The sequence below is a fragment of the Podarcis cretensis genome (assembly GCF_951804945.1).
Source record: "Podarcis cretensis genome assembly, chromosome: 15".
Lineage (NCBI taxonomy): Eukaryota > Metazoa > Chordata > Lepidosauria > Squamata > Lacertidae > Podarcis > Podarcis cretensis.
This window is the reverse complement of record NC_137185.1, coordinates 8,886,049-8,901,919: the sequence shown is the minus strand read 5'-3', so window position 1 is coordinate 8,901,919 and position 15,871 is coordinate 8,886,049. Positions and strand designations below refer to the sequence as shown.

The following is a 15,871-nucleotide window of genomic DNA, read 5'->3' as shown; positions in this document are numbered from 1 at the left end:
GGTCGGGAAGGCAATTGCACCCGCTTCCCCCCTTGGCTAATAATAATAATAATAATAATAATAATAATAATAAATGGTGTTAGCCGTCCTGAGCCCGGTCTTGGCTGCGGAGGGCGGGGTATAAATAAAAATTATTATTATTATTATTATTAGCCAAGGGGGGAAGCGGGTGCAATTGTCTTCCCGATCAAGTAAATCAATAAAATACTTAAAATATTTAACTTAACTTAAAATACTTAAGATTCTACCCCGTCCCCCAATTAAAGCATAAATCCTGGCTACTCCCACGGCGGCCCCTGAGATGAACAAGGCTCCCCACTCCTGATTTTAAACTGCTTAAAATCACGCTTGTCCCTTGCATCAGAAACAAACCTCAAATAATTGCACATTTATGAGAGCGCCGCGTGTATAAAGTATTAAACAATTGATTAAAATACAATGGTTCCCCGTTTCTCTGCAGACGTCTCTGGCGCCATCCCTCGCGCTCCCCCTCCTTGCTTTTGGATGCTTCCTAGAGAAACTACACTTCCCGTGATGCCTTCTCTCTCCTCCATCCCCCCCGCCTCGCTAAGTGGTACGTTCCTTGTGGGCGGGGCGGCAGGAGGAGGAGGCGGAGCCAGTGGCGGCGGCTGCTGCTGCTGCTGCTGTCGCCGTGGCAGCGGAAGGCCGCGCTGGAGGAGGGAGGGAGGGAGGGGCAGCGGGGAGCCACCTGGCGCGTCCGCAGGGGCTGCAGGTGAGCCGGGCGACGGGGACCCCATAGGGGTGGCATTGGGAGGCGGGGCGAGGAGGGTGGCAGGCAGGTAGCCCATGCCTGTGAGTGCCAGTTGCTGGGAGGACAGCAGGCAGCCCGTCCGCCAGGGCTACTTACCTGCCTTTGTGCCCATCCTCGTGGGCTTCCCTGGGGCACCTGCCTCGCTTGGCCAGCAGGCGATGGGGCCTCGGGTGGCGCTTGGGGTGGAATATGAGCCAGCAAAAGCTCGCCTTTAGCAGCTGCAGTAGCTAGAGACGAGCCTCCCTGTTCAGAGGGAATCTATCTCACGGGACCAGCTGGTTATCTCCCGCTTGGACTACAGTGGTACCTCGGGTTAAGTACTTAATTCGTTCCGGAGGTCCGTACTTAACCTGAAACTGTTCTTAACCTGAAGCGCCACTTTAGCTAATGGGGCCTCCTGCTGCTGCCGCGCTGCCTAAAAACGGCCCTAAACGGCCTCGGTCCAATATACCTGAAGGAGCGTCTTCACCCCCATCGTTCAGCCAGGACACTGAGGTCCAGCGCCGAGGGCGGTTCCCTCGCTGCGAGAAGAGCCAAGTTACAGGGAACCAGGCGGAGGGCCTTCTCCGTAGTGGCGCCCTCCCTGTGGAACGCCCTCCCATCAGATGTCAAAGAGAACAACAACTACCAGACTTTTAGAAGACATCTGAAGGCAGCCCTGTTTAGGGAAGCTTTTAATGTTTGATGTATTACAGTATTTTAATATTTTTCTGGAAGCCGCCCATTGTGGCTGGGGAAGCCCAGCCAGATGGGCGGATTATAAATAATAAATTATTATTATTATTTTGGGGTGGCTTTTTTTGTGTGGGCTTCCGATTGCCAGAGGGTTGGACGCTGTGGCGAAACAGGATGCCGGGCTAGGTGGTCTGGGGAAGCAGGCTCTGTAGGAAGGGTTAGGTTGGGTCGCAGCCACGGGTGGGAATAATGGAGCATCCATGTTCAGGGGGAGTGGCCCATCGGATAGAGCTGTGAATCGGCTGTTTGGCAGGGCTGCCCAAGCCCCAGTCTGATTTATCATCAGTAGAAACACAACAGAGCTGAGCTGTAAAAGGAAGGTTTCATCAGCTGGCAATTTGTGTGGGGTTTTTTTTTAAAGAGTTGTCTTGATTTTATTCAACTTATTCTTATGATGTGTTTCGTATTGTAACCTTGAGATGTGGTCCAAGAATACTTTAATAAAGTAAAGACACTCCCTCCCATCCTTCTAAACACACAAAGGTTTTGATGCTCCCTGCCACAAGGTCGGCTTCTATTTATTTATGTTATTTATTTCCCATAAATATGCATAATTACATAGCCAAAGAGGGGCCCGGTGGTGTGTCCCTTTGGAGGGAGTTCCACAGGTGCCACCAAAAATAGCTTCCTTCCTCCCCTGCTAGGCAACAACATCTACAGAGCTAAGGGTTCCCCATATTTGATTTATCTGAAGGGCAGAAGAATGGTAGGCCTTCGTTACAATTGTTAAATTGAGTTTAAAACCACATCCTGACTGGTGAAGTGGGTCTCGGCCCTGGAAAAATGTGGCAAAAATATTCTCAGAGTGGCTGAAAAATAAATCTCTCTGGGAAGCGTAGCTCTGTGAGAGGAATAGGCATCACCAAACAACTCTCAAACAACTCCTTACCAAACTACAGTTCCCATGATCCTTTGGAGGAAGGCACAACTTTTAAAGTGGGGTGATACTGTTTTAACTGTATAGTACAGATGAGGCCTTACTCAGGGCTTTATATGCCAATAGCACGGCCTTATCCTTCACCTGATAGCGTACTGGCAGTTCTTTCAGTAGAGTTGTTATGTGCTGTCAATAAGGCACCCCCTTCAACAGTCTTGCTGATCCATTCTGCATTGGCTGCGGCTTCTGAACCATCCTTAAGGGAAGCTCCACACAGAGTACATAAGGATACATTGAAATAGGGAAATGGGCGACAAGCCTATTGGGAACCCAAGCATCAAAGCCTATTGGGAACCAAGCATCAAAGCCTATTGGGAACCAAGCATCAAAGCCTATTGGGAACCAAGCATCAAAGCCTATTGGGAACCAAGCATCAAAGCCTATTAGGAACCCAAGCATCCCAATATCGAGGGATGCAATCTCTCTCTTTTTCCCTTCTCTCCTTTTTTTTAAAAAAAGTTTCTTGTGTTTGGTTATTTTGCACAGAAGCCTAAAAAGGATCCATCATGGCCAAAGATATCCTAGGCGAAGCAGGCTTTCACTTTGACGAACTGAACAAACTGAGGGTTTTGGACCCGGAGGTGTCCCAGCAAACGATTGAGCTGAAAGAAGAGTGTAAAGTATTTGTAGACAGTAAGTTCCCTCTCTGCTGAGCACAGGCCTGCATCTCTCACTCTTTTGTGCAACATTAATGTTTGGTCAAAGGGCTTGTTCACACACATTGCTTGACTGTTCACTGCTTGGAATGGTTTACTGGTGAATTCTGATTCAGAAATCAAGAACAGTCATTAGCAATGACAGCATCTTCCTAACTTGCCTATGTTTGTTTAATAACCATGGTGGGAGAGAGAGAACCCTGGTCTTGATTGTTTCTGTTCCTCCTTTCCAGAAATTGCAGAATTTAAGAAAATAGTGGGCAGCCTCATCGAACTTGTAGATCAGCTAGCAAAAGCAACCGAAAATGAGAAGATTAAGGTAATCTGACAGGGCAAAGTGATGTCAGAATAAGTAGGCTAGCCCTTTGTTGCATGCGCCTTTTCTCCGGTAATTTTTTTGTCCCCCAACAGACATGCAGCATCGTGCGACTACTGTTAAAACTGAACAGTAGTTCAGTTTCCCGGTTGGGAATTATCCAAGGCCCTTTTGAAGCACAGATTCATAACTGAAGAGGAGGCTTTCCCTCCTGAGAGAGCGAGAAGAAGATACCTCTCTTGAGATGATGCCTTCTGCAAGACATGCATTGTTTAAAAACCAGTTACCCTTTATTATTATTATTCAGAGCATTTATTTTCTCCTATGCACATTTCATTGAGTGACGCGGGTGGCACTGTGGGTTAAACCACAGAGCCTAGGACTTGCCGATCAGAAGGTTGGTGGTTCAAATCCCCGCGATGGGGTGAACTCCTGTTGCTCGGTCCCTGCTCCTGCCAACCTAGCAGTTTGAAAGCACGTCAAAGTGCAAGTAGATAAATAGGTACCGCTCCAGCGGGAAGGTAAACGGCATTTCCGTGCGCTGCTCTGGTTCGCCAGAAGCGGCTTAGTCATGCTGGCCACATGACCTGGAAGCTGTACGCCAGCTCCCTTGGCCAGTAAAGCGAGATGAGCGCTGCAACCCCAGAGTCGGCCACGACTGGACCTAAATGGTCAGGGGTCCCTTTACCTTTACATTTGACTGATGAAGTGAGGAATGTACGATTGCGTCAATACAATTTTGGGTGATGGCCCTGCTATTTTCAGATCACAGAATCATAGAATTGTAGAGTTGGCAGGGACCATGAAGGTCCTCTAGAATCTTTTGCCCAACATGGGGCTCAAACCCACAACCCTGAGATTAAGAGTCTCTTGCTGTGCTGGCTGAGAGACTTACAAGTCCGTGGCTGGGAAGCATCTTCTAAAAGCGTGCTTGGTTGTGGTCGCAGGAAGGCGTCATCCAAGTGGGGTATGTGTGTAAAAATACTTTTAAAAAGTTTTCTCCATCTGCAATATATGTGCAGATTAAAAGCAGCCACTTCATTAATCCATTGAAGCTCCATTCATTGTAGGTAAGATTTGTTTCATTGCATCACTAAGAATCAGTCCCCCCTCCACCCCCAAACTGGAGGGCTGCTAAGGTGCTCCGGGATCGCCCAGAATAACATCCCTCTTTCCGCAGGCAATTGGCGCCCGCAACTTGCTGAAGTCCATAGCGAAGCAAAGAGAAGCCCAGCAGCAGCAGCTTCAGGCGCTGATAGCCGAGAAGACAACACAGCTGGAAAGGTGCGAAAAGAAAAGGGATACAGGAAAGCTTTACCCATCTCTCATAACACCAGAAGCCATGGACCGCCAGAGAAACTGAATGTCAAAAGAATCAGGAGAGACAAAATACTATTTCACACAGCGCAGAGTTAAACTATGGCACATCCTCCCATAAGAGGCAGTGGTGGCCACCAATTTGGAGGATGATGATGATGATAACAATAACAATAACAATAACAATAACAATAACAATAACAATAACAATAACAATAACAATAACAATAACAAACAATATTTTATTATTTATACCCCGCCCATCTGGCTGGGTCTCCCCAGCCACCCTGGGCGGCTTCCAACAAAGTATTAAAATACAGTGGTCTGTTAAACGTTAAAAGCTTCCCTAAACAGGGCTGCCTTCAGATATCTTCTAAGAGTCTGATAGTTGTTCTTCTCTTTGATATCTGGTGGGAAGGCATTCCACAGGGCGGGTGCCACTACCGAGAAGGCCCTCTGCCTGGTTCCCTGTAACTTGGCTTCTCGCAGTGAGGGAACCGCCAGAAGGCCCTCAGCGCTGGACCTCAGTGTCCGGGCAGAACGATGGGGGTGGAGACGCTCCTTCAGGTATACTGGATGGCTTTAGAAGAGGTTTCATGGACCACAAGGCTCTCAATGGCTACTAGCCATGATGGCTTTGTTCTGCCTCCATTGTCAGAGGCAGTACACTCTGAATACCAATTTCAGGAAGCCGCAGGAGACGAGAGCTCTCTCATGCATGGGTCCTGCTTATGGGTTCCCCAACAGGCATCAGGTTGGCCACTGTGGGAACAGGATGCTGGACTAGATGGGCCATTGGCCTGATCCAGCAGCCATAATAATAATAATAATAATAATAATAATTTATTATTTATACACCGCCCATCTGGCTGGGTTTCCCCAGCCACTCTGGCAGCTTCCAACAAAATATTAAAATACAATAGTGCGTCAAACATTAAAAGCGTCCCTAAACAGGGCTGCCTTCAGGTGTCTTCTAAAAGTTTGGTAGTTGTTGTTCTCTTTGACACCTGGTGGGAGGGCGTTCCACAGGGCAGGCACCACTACTGAGAAGGCCCTCTGCCTGGTTCCCTGTAACTTGGCTTCTGGCAGCGAGGGGACCACCAGAAGGCCCTCAGAGCTGGACCTCAGCCGGTCATAGAATCATAGAGTTGGATGGGACCCTGTGGATTACCGGGTCCAGCCCCCCTGCGATGCAGGAGTATGCAACTGTCCCATTAAGGGATTCAACCTTGGCATGATCAGCACCACTCTCTAGCCAACTGAGCTGTCGTGTCTCTTTGAATGTTTTTACTTTGTGGGCGGCAAAAATGAGAGGATCTTGTGGGGCACCATTGAGGCTAAGATGCGCCCTGTAGGAGTCTTGCCACTACCTGCACAATAAATAAGCACAAATCGATACAAATAGTATTTATATCATATAGAGAAAAGTTCAAGAGCTTGACAGTTGCAGAAACGCATACAAAATCCCTCAAAACAAGGAATACTGTCAACCACCTGCTGCAGATCACTGGGTTGTTGTTTTTTAAAGTCCCTTTTTCAAGTTCATGCAACTGATTGACAGCTTCTGCTCCTTGGGAGAAAGGCGATGGCAAACCTAGACAGCGTCTTAAAAAGCAGAGACATCACCTTGCCAACAAAGGTCTGTATAGTTAAAGCCATGGTTTTCCCAGTAGTGATGTATGGAAGTGAGAGCTGGACCATCAAGAAGGCTGATCACCGAAGAATTGATGCTTTTGAATTCTGGTGCTGGAGGAGACTCTTGAGAGTCCCATGGACTGCAAGAAGATCAAACGTATCCATTCTTAAGGAAATCAGCCCTGAGTGCTCACTGGAAGGACAGATCGTGAAGCTGAGGCTCCAATACTTTGGCCACCTCATGAGAAGAGAAGACTCCCTGGAAAAGACCCTGATGTTGGGAAAGATGGAGGGCACAAGGAGAAGGGGCCGACAGAGGACGAGATGGTTGGACAGTGTTCTCGAAGCTACTAACATGAGTCTGACCAAACTGCGGGAGGCAGTGGAAGACAGAAGTGCCTGGCATGCTCTGGTCCATGGGGTCACGAAGAGTCAGACACGACTAAACGACTAAACAACAACAACAATTCCCAAGGGGTGTTTTTTTTGGGGGGGGTGTCAATCAGGGAGTTCCAAAGGTGCTGCTACACTAAAAGATCGATTTCTTGCAGTGCCGTAATGAGTGTTATTTGGCACCTGTAGCCATGCCAGTTCTGCAGATCGGAATGGTCAAGTGGGCATACAGGGGATGAAGTAATCTAGCCCCACATTCATGCAGTTGGCTGGTGGTTTCTAATTCTGGCTGAAATCTGAGAAAAACCAAACTTGGGAAGGGAGCTTTTAACCTGTGATCTGTAGCAGGTGGCCAATAATATTCCTTATCTGGGGAATGCTTTTGCACGTGCTTGTAAAACTCCAGTGCCAGCCTCTTGTGTTCATATAATGAGAGATACTGTTTGTATGTATTTGAGTCTTGCTTATTACACACTTTCAAATCTGAAAGCCCTTCGTGGCAAAAGCAGGGAGCCCGGGTGCCTAATCTGCAGCCTTCCAGGCATTGCTGAACTACAACTCCCATCATTCCAATGGCCAGGGATGGGAGGGAGGTTCTAGTTCAGCAACATCCCTCCTCACCTGTCCTTGTTCATCAGGAGCTTGGCAAAAAGGGCAAGCTTGTACCTTGTGCAAAGGAAGAGGTTGGTGAAGATGCCAGGTGGACCTCATTGGAGAGAGTGTTCCACAGATGTGGAGCCCCAACTAAAAAGGGAATTCTCCTATAGCGCCATTCTTGAAACCTTTCCCAAAGGAGGGACATAGATCTGGTCACTGAGCACACTGATTCAGACCGACGGAAAGCTGCCAAGGCTGTTCTCGTTGCGTAAAGCAAAATATGGAAGGTCAAAAGTTAGCGAGTCCTGACTAGAGCCCACTTTTTCAGACACGCTACGTGGGCAATTCCTGTCATCTCTTGACCCTTCAGCCATTTTGGCCAGCCGTGGCTGATTGGACTCGGAAGATGGCCGAGCTAACACATTTGCTCTGCTTTTTCTCTAGGTACCGCATCGAATATCAAACGCTGTGTAAAATAGAAGCAGACCAGAATGAATTCATCGACCAATTCATTTTCCAGAAGTAGAGAGAGAGAATGAGAGAGAGAATTTATGACCAGCACCAAACACACTGGGAAATCTTGAACCATTCCTATAGTCTAATGGGGTTTTTTTAGGGGGGGGAATGGGAGGGGGCAATTTTGACCTTTTTATTTTTTGAATTGACCAAGATCACCTCTCAAAAACGAAACAAAAAAAGTTTAGATCTTAAATACTCTTTTGGACTTACTTTAGGTCTGGCAATAAGATATTTCTAAAAGGTATTTAGGGACAGCTACAGCTATTGTATTTTTAAAGATTTTTTTTAAATGGCCAGTCATTTATATAGTCATCAGACTGTTCTGTGTTTTACACAACTTCCCATTGTTCTTTTTTTTTGGGGGGGGGGGGTTTATAAAAAAAAAGCCCTGTAAAATACTTTCAAGGAAATCAGGAAATAAATTATTGTTTTTAAAGACGCCTCATTTCCTTTTTAAGTTGCCCTTAGTACATTTGGGTGTGGGCTGGAAACATGATTGGGAGAGCATGTAAAATTAGCCTGGCATGGAAAAAGTAGGCATCGCTCGTGGTCCTTGTGACCCGACACTTGAATCTTGTACAATCTACTGCACAACTGTCCAATTCTGGACACTGCACTTTGAGGAGGAGATTGACTGGTGACCAAGATGATTAAGGGTCTGGAAACCGAGCCTTACGAGGCACAGCTGAGGGAGTTGGGTGTGTTTCGCCTGAAGGCTTGAAAAGTGATATTTGAATATGGCCACCATATCTACTGCTTCGGAAGGCAGAACCCCAACCAGTGGGTTCAAATGACAAGGAAGAAAGACCCCAATAAACATCAGAAGACCTTTATGAGGGCAAGAGCTGTTTGACAGTGGAAAAGGACTACCTCAGATGGTGGTGGACTCCCCTTTGTTGGGGAGATGTTGACCATCTGCCAGGGATTATGCGGCCGTGGTTCCTGCAATGCGGGGGGGGGGGGGGGGTTGGCCCTTGTGGCACCTTCTAAAACTACAGTTCTCCGATTACATCCTTCCACAATGTACTCACATTTTCCTCTTGTGGAACATCATTTTGCCAGTAAAGGTAAAGGGACCCCTGACCATTAGGTCCAGTCATGGCCGACTTTAGGGTTGCGGCACTCATCTCGCTGAGGAAGCCGGCATACAGCTTCCGGGTCATGTGGCCAGCATGACTAAGCCGCTTCTGGCGAACCAGAGCAGCGCACGGAAACGCCGTTTACCTTCCCACCAGAGCGGTACCTATTTATCTACTTGCACTTCAACGTGCTTTCAAACTGCTAAGTTGGCAGAAGCTGGGACCGAGCAATGGGAGCTCACCCCATTGCAGGGATTCGAACCGCCAACCTTCTGATCAGCAAGTTCTAGGCTCTGTGGTTTAATCCACAGCGCCACTCGCGTCCTTGCCATTTTGCCAGTGCAAGAAGTATAGTACAAAGTGACTTTGATACAACCCCTTGTCTACAGCAGGGATGTCCAACCAGTAGGTCGCAATCTACCGGTAGGTCCCTGGCTGATCACAGGATCCTTATCCTGTATGAAAAGTTAAGGGGGGGAAACTAAAAAAAACTGCAACCCCCCCCCCAAAAAGCTCAACAACTCTGGGCAATCCACCCAATGCACACTCCTCCTCCCTCCAATGACAATGGATAGATCACTGCCAGTTTTTTTTAATACTAAGAGTAGATCAGAGTCTCTTGGGAGTTGGAAATGTCTGGTCTACAATATTTGGTTTGCAAAGCAACAGCTCATTCCGACAAAGCTGCTCTTAATCCCCCGCCCTGGGGGAAAGGAGAAGCACACTGGGATAAGAATGAACCGAGGGGGTGTGTGTAATAGATTAGCATCCGTGCTCTTTCGACACACACCCAGAGGCGAAACAACCTCTTTTACCAGATCAGCAGGTTGTTTTGAGGGCAGGAGGTCTGTTTGGAAATGGCCAAATTCCACTTCCTCCTCGGTAAATAACGAGGGGCTTCAGTTATGTCAGGGATGGAGAACCTGGGGGCCAAAGAGAATTGGAATAATAGAACTGCCCAGTTGGAAGGGACCACAAGGGTCATCTAGTTAGTGCAAACCCCTGCAATGCAGGAATCATTCTGCCCAACATGGCATAACCCTGAGACTGAGTCACATGCTCTCCATCTGGCCCTGGGACTCTTCCCCAGAAAACATCCTTCACTGGCCCTGCTACACACCCTCCTCGAGTGTTGCTGCCTGACTGAACTATGTCCTTCACTCTGAAAAGGCTTCTTGCCTGTCTGGATGGATGGATGGGGGGGGGCGTGTTGGGTGACTGCATGTTCGCATGTGGCCCTCAGAAGCTTGCCCAGAAGAAAACGTGGCCCTCGTTCCACAACTCCCCCCCCCTTGAGCTATACATCCATCCACCTCACGGACACCAACACAAAAATTAAAAAACAAACATTTTATTGGCCCAGTTTGCAAGCTTCTGAATCCAAGGGCTGACTCCTTCCCACTCTTTTAGGAAGAATCCCCGCCGGCTTATTTCTTTTTCCTTTTATCCACCTGGTTATACCGGGGGCTGAGGAGCATCGTGAGAAGAATAAGGCAGGGAATCAGGAAGTAGGGGCTGTAAATGGCGCAGAGAGTCAAGCGTTCGTGCAGCGTCTGGGGCGCAGGGTGCTTGGACCGCGAGAAATCGTTGAACAGGACGTGGCTGAAGATGGGGAGCAGCGTGGTCATAACGTGTGTCGCGTAAATGATGGCTGGGATTCGGATCCATTTGCAGTTGCCTGGATTTTTTTAAGAGCAGAATTTAAATATTCTTCAAATCACACCGCACATGCACACACATGCTAATCCTGCTCAACAACTCTCCCTATATTATATTATTATTATTATTATTATTATTATTATTATTATTATTATTATTTGCCCATAGGTCTCAGGGCAGTTCACAACACAAAGTTACAAAATAAAGTCACAAAATACATAATAAAAATAATTGAAACAATTTACAATACTAATGTATGCAAACTAATAAAAAATGGCACTGCCCAACAAGCCCCTAACCTACAAATACCCAAACAAACATATAACATTTAAAACAATTTAAGACAGTCCCTCCCTCCTTTGCATCTCACCCAAGCCCCCATCCCCTCACAGCTCCTTCCAGCAGTGCCCCTTAGCCTTACAGTTCTTCTGCGTCCCTCCACCGCTGCTTTATTCAAACTTCTGCTGTGGTTTGAAACCACCAGTATAAACCCCGCCTTCTCTTCTGCTCCCTGCCCCACCGCAGCTGCATGCAATCCAAAATTGTGATGCGGTGCAAGAAGTCCTCCCACGGGGGCTGCATAATGACAGCCTTCGATTATTATGTCTATATGAAGATTTATTTGGTGTAACTGCGATCTACTCCCACTAAAAAGAACAACTGGCAGTGATCTACCCATTCTATTGACCAAAGTTGTTGAGCTTTTTTCTGGGGGGATCAATCAAGATGACATGGTCAACCAGGATCGACCAGGGATGCCCCTCGATCAACCAGTAGATTGGACATCCCCACGATCTACCTGTTGGACATCCCTGACATATAGCATAAGAACACATTAAAATTAACTACTGAAGTTAAAAATTATATATATATATAATTATCTGTCAAAATGCAGATCACCAATTGACTTCCATCAAGTCAATCAATGAAATTTTATTATTATTTTTATATTGAGATATTTGTATATTGAGATATTTGTAGAATAAATTCTTCCAACTTTTCTTCTTCTTCTTTCCTCTTTATTTCTTCTTCTTTTTTCATTTCTTCTTTTTTCTATTTTGTTCCTTTTTTCATATATATGTGCTTATTTGAAAATATTTTGCTTATATTTTTGTAACAATTATGCTAAATAATTTTCTTTTCTTTTTTTTAATGCAGATCAAAATGCTATTTGGGTGACATTAGCAAAAGCTGCTGAGCTATTGGCCATATTGTTCATGAGAACCTTAGAAGAGCCCTGTTGAGATCAGGCCAAAGGCCCATCAAGTCATAGAAGCATAGAATTGTAGAGTTGGAAGGGACCCCTATGGTCATCTAGTCCAACCCCCTGCAATGCTGGTATCTCGACTACGGCATCCATGACAGATGGCCTTTCAAGCTCTGCTTAAAAACCTCCAACGAAGAAGAAGAAGAGGAGTTTGGATTTGATATCCTGCTTTATCACTACCCTAAGGAGTCTCAAAGCGGCTCACAATCTCCTTTCCCTTCCTCCCCACAACAAACACTCTGAGAGTGGGGCTGAGAGACTTCAAGGAAGTGTGACTAGCCCAAGGTCACCCAGCAGCTGCATGTGGAGGAGCGAGCGGGGAAGTGAACCCGGTTCACCAGATTACGAGACTACCGCTCTTAACCACTACACCACACTGGCTCTGTGTGAGAAGGAGAGTCCACAGCTTCCGTTCCACTGTTCTAATGCCCCCTGCCAGAAACCTTGAAGAGCCCAGACAATACTGGGCTAGATGGACCAAGCTCCCTACATTCCTAATCACAAGTGCTTCCCCCACCCCACCCCACCCCAATTGGCGCACCAACCTTTCCAGAAGGCATAGGCTGCAATAGGGAAGAAAGGCAACTGTAGGAAGGCTTCGCAGACTATGAAGGCCCTGAACCAGGCTGGGGGGTCTTGCATCATGGGGTCCTTAAATGAAACCGTGTACCAGCTTGTCAATTCTTTCAGCTTAGGGAGAGAGAGGGGGGGGAAAGGTAATGTTAGCTGCAGCTAAACATAAAAATCTCCTGTCTCTTATTTTGACCACTGTTAATATGCCATCAGTACAAATGGCTCTTTAAAGATAAATATAAGCAAAAAGAATAGGAGGGAACAGTCACATAGCCGCAGGTCACAGCAATCTAGCAAGCCACGGTTTATTAGACCCTCCCCTCTTTTCTTGCCTACGGCTTGTTAAACCACAGTTTCCTGTTTCATTTGAACTTAATATTAATATTGGATTACAAACGAGGATATGAAACCAGGATCAGATCAGCCACCTGCCCAATCTGCAATCAGGAGATATTACCCACATTACTGGAGACTGGGAAACTGTGGTTTAATCTGGGACTACAATTCAATATCATATCACAAGGAATTATATTGTAACCTGGGGGGCAACTTTTGGCCTTGTGACGAGATCCTTCTGCAATATGCATTTAAGGCAGCACTCTGAACAGGGATGGCTTCCCAAAAGAACCATGGGAGTTGCAGTTCGTTTAGGGTGCTGAGAGTTGTTAGGAGACCCCCTGATTCTCCCCACAGAGCTACAATTCTTAGAGAGTGGTTTAACAGTCAAAGCTCTCTTCCCACGAAACTAGGAATTGTACCTTGGTGTGCGGGAATAAGGGGTCTCCCTAACGGCACCCTTAACAAACTACAACTCCCAGGATTCTTTGGGGGAAGGCATCGCTTTTCAAAGCGGCATGATACTGCTTTAAATGTATAGAGCATATGTGTTTTTGTTTCTTGCAGAAGAACGCCCTCAATAATAATCTTAACAGCACGATATTAACGGCATAATCTCAGGGATCTTTCAGCAAGCACTGCAGTCAAGAATTCAGGCACATTGACCTGAGGGCAAAAAGCTACAGGCGCAGAGCAAACACTCCACTTGGTTTTATAGCCCCTGGATTATAGAATCGTAGAGAGGGAAGGGACAATGAGGATCATCTAGCAATGCTGGAATATGCAGCGGTCCCATATAGGGATCAAACCTGCAACCTTGCAGGCCTGTTCAGGGAAGTTTTTAATGTGTGACATTTGAATGTATTTTTAATCTTTGTTGGAAGCCGTCCAGAGTGGCTGGGGAAACCCAGCCAGATGGGCGGGGTACAAATAATAAATTATTATTATTATTATTATTATTATTATTAGCCCCACGCTCTAACCGACTGAGCTATCCAGGCTGGAAGGAGAAAAGCCTTCTGCATGCTGACCACATGCTCTGCGATTGAGGTACAGCTCTTGCCCCTTTGGACTGTGTTGCAAGACGGAAGCTGCCGTCTTAAAAGGCACCTTGGAAAGAAAAACTACAACTAATCCAGAATGCGGCAGCTAGACTGGTGACTGGGAGCGGCCGCCGAAACCACATAACACCGGTCTTAAAAGACCTACATTGGCTCCCAGTACGTTTCCGAGCACAATTCAAAGTGTTGGTGCTGACCTTTCAAGCCCTAAACAGCCTTGGTCCAGTATATCTGAGGGAGCGTCTCCACCTCCATCGTTCAGCCTGGACACTGAGATCCAGCGCTGAGGGCTTTCTGGTGGTTCCCCCTCACTGCGAGAAGCCAAGTTACAGGGAACCAGGCAGAGGGCCTTCTTGGTAGTGGCACCTGCCCTGTGGAACGCCCTCCCAGCAGATGTCAGAGAGAAAAATAACTACCAAATTTTTAGAAGACATCTAAAGGCAGCCCTGTTTAGGGAAGCTTTTAATGTTTAATAGGTTATTGTATTTTAGTGTTTTGTTGGAAGCCGCCCAGAGTGGCTGGGGTATAAATAAATTAATTATTATTATTATTATTATTATTATTTATTATTAAAAACAGCACAGCAGACAAGGGCGATCCTTCGCTTTTTCTACCTAGAAGCAAACCTCACCCCACCCCGCGCCTTGCAGGAATAGTAATAAAAACTCCATTCCCCAAGTTTAACAAAGTACGGAAGAGATTGCAGCTTGAGCCACCCGTCCTCGGTTGACTTACGCTGCGGGGGTAAAATCCTGCCCCGGGGAGCGATTGCAAATCGACCAGCAGCGTGATGGGGATGTGAGTGAGGAAATAGAAGGCGAAGATCCATTCCAGGAGGCGCGTCGCTGCCCCAGCCGCCATCGCGTCTTTCTCTCTCGGTGCAAAGCAATGAGCGACTTCTCATCCGAGATCGACCCACTTTCCTCCCTCCTCCATTGGTTTCTCCAAGAGCGGGAGGGGTGTTTCCAGCCCCACTTTGCGCCCGCCCATTTTTAAAAGGGCTGCGGAATGCAAAGGGGCCGGGCCGCTTCTTGCAAAAGGAGACGGAGCTCAGCGCAGCTGCCTTGGAAAAGGGCTCGGGAGGCAGCAGACCCGGCGCAGGGAGGGAAGTTGTTGCGCGAAAAGATGCTGTGCCTTTAAAGCGCAGTCTGTAGTTCGCCTCCCGCAGAGTTGCAATGCCTAGCAGCCCTTTACAAACTACAGTACCCAGAATTCTTTTGGGGGGAGGGAAGAAAAGTGCTTTAAAGAGATAGCGTGTCTTTTTTCTTTTCATTTTAAATGCTTTTAAAACCGTATAACAAAAATAATCTACAGATATTAAAGAGAAAATGAAAAATACACACTCATTCATTCCTTGTTTGTTACTTATTCTGTACATCGTTTCGTAATTAAGTTTGACATGACCTCCGATCTTCTTTTAAATTCCCCCCCACAAAATTATAAACAAAACAAACAAATAAGCATGAATCATAACCTTATTAAAATTATACTTATTAACATTGTTAAGTGACTTCCTCGCTTCCCCTTGGTTGAATTTCCATGCACTTCCTTTTAACGGTTTTCCAAATCAAAGTTCTTATGAAATTTAACTAAAACATTAACATCCTTATATCCTTTAATTTTAAAATTAAACATATTGATTCATCACTTAACTTATATGAAATCTTAAGCCAATTAAATATCTGCAAGCTAATTCCAATTAATTTGACCTCCGATCTTCTCATTATGTTCCCGAATTAGATTCCTTAAATACACACTTATTTTCTTGGTTCGGCAGCACATATACTAAAATTGGAACGATAGAGAAGATGAGCATGGCCCCTGCCTGTCTGCAGCCTTCATTGCAGCTAAATAAGAATAGGATATTATTTGATAATAATTCATTGCACTCCAGGAGGCACAGAACTGTTGAGCTGGGGAGGGTGAAAGAAAACTTAAAGAGTGGTGGTGTGATTAATAGCTTAATGGTGCCCTGGTTAGGCTGAAAGGCAGCAGCTGGCCAATGGTCACCCAGGGATC

The 15,871-nt window shown here is 46.4% G+C and overlaps 2 protein-coding genes across 2 annotated transcripts; one reads left to right on the top strand and one right to left on the bottom strand.

The window, feature by feature from the left end:
* Window positions 1-601: 601 nt before the first annotated feature.
* Window positions 602-8,316, top strand: IFT20 (intraflagellar transport 20). Its single transcript, XM_079955934.1, has 5 exons — window positions 602-733; window positions 2,931-3,077; window positions 3,334-3,419; window positions 4,597-4,700; window positions 7,803-8,316. Exons 2-5 carry the CDS (start codon window positions 2,951-2,953, stop codon window positions 7,882-7,884), a joined length of 399 nt encoding a protein of 132 aa, XP_079812060.1. The 5' UTR covers window positions 602-733; window positions 2,931-2,950; the 3' UTR covers window positions 7,885-8,316.
* Window positions 8,317-10,294: 1,978 nt separating this feature from the next.
* On the bottom strand, window positions 10,295-14,944 carry TMEM97 (transmembrane protein 97). The gene is made up of 3 exons (XM_079955923.1): window positions 14,588-14,944; window positions 12,428-12,572; window positions 10,295-10,634 (listed from the first exon to the last, which is right to left on the bottom strand). Exons 1-3 carry the CDS (start codon window positions 14,711-14,713, stop codon window positions 10,384-10,386), a joined length of 522 nt encoding a protein of 173 aa, XP_079812049.1. The 5' UTR covers window positions 14,714-14,944; the 3' UTR covers window positions 10,295-10,383.
* Window positions 14,945-15,871: the final 927 nt, after the last annotated feature.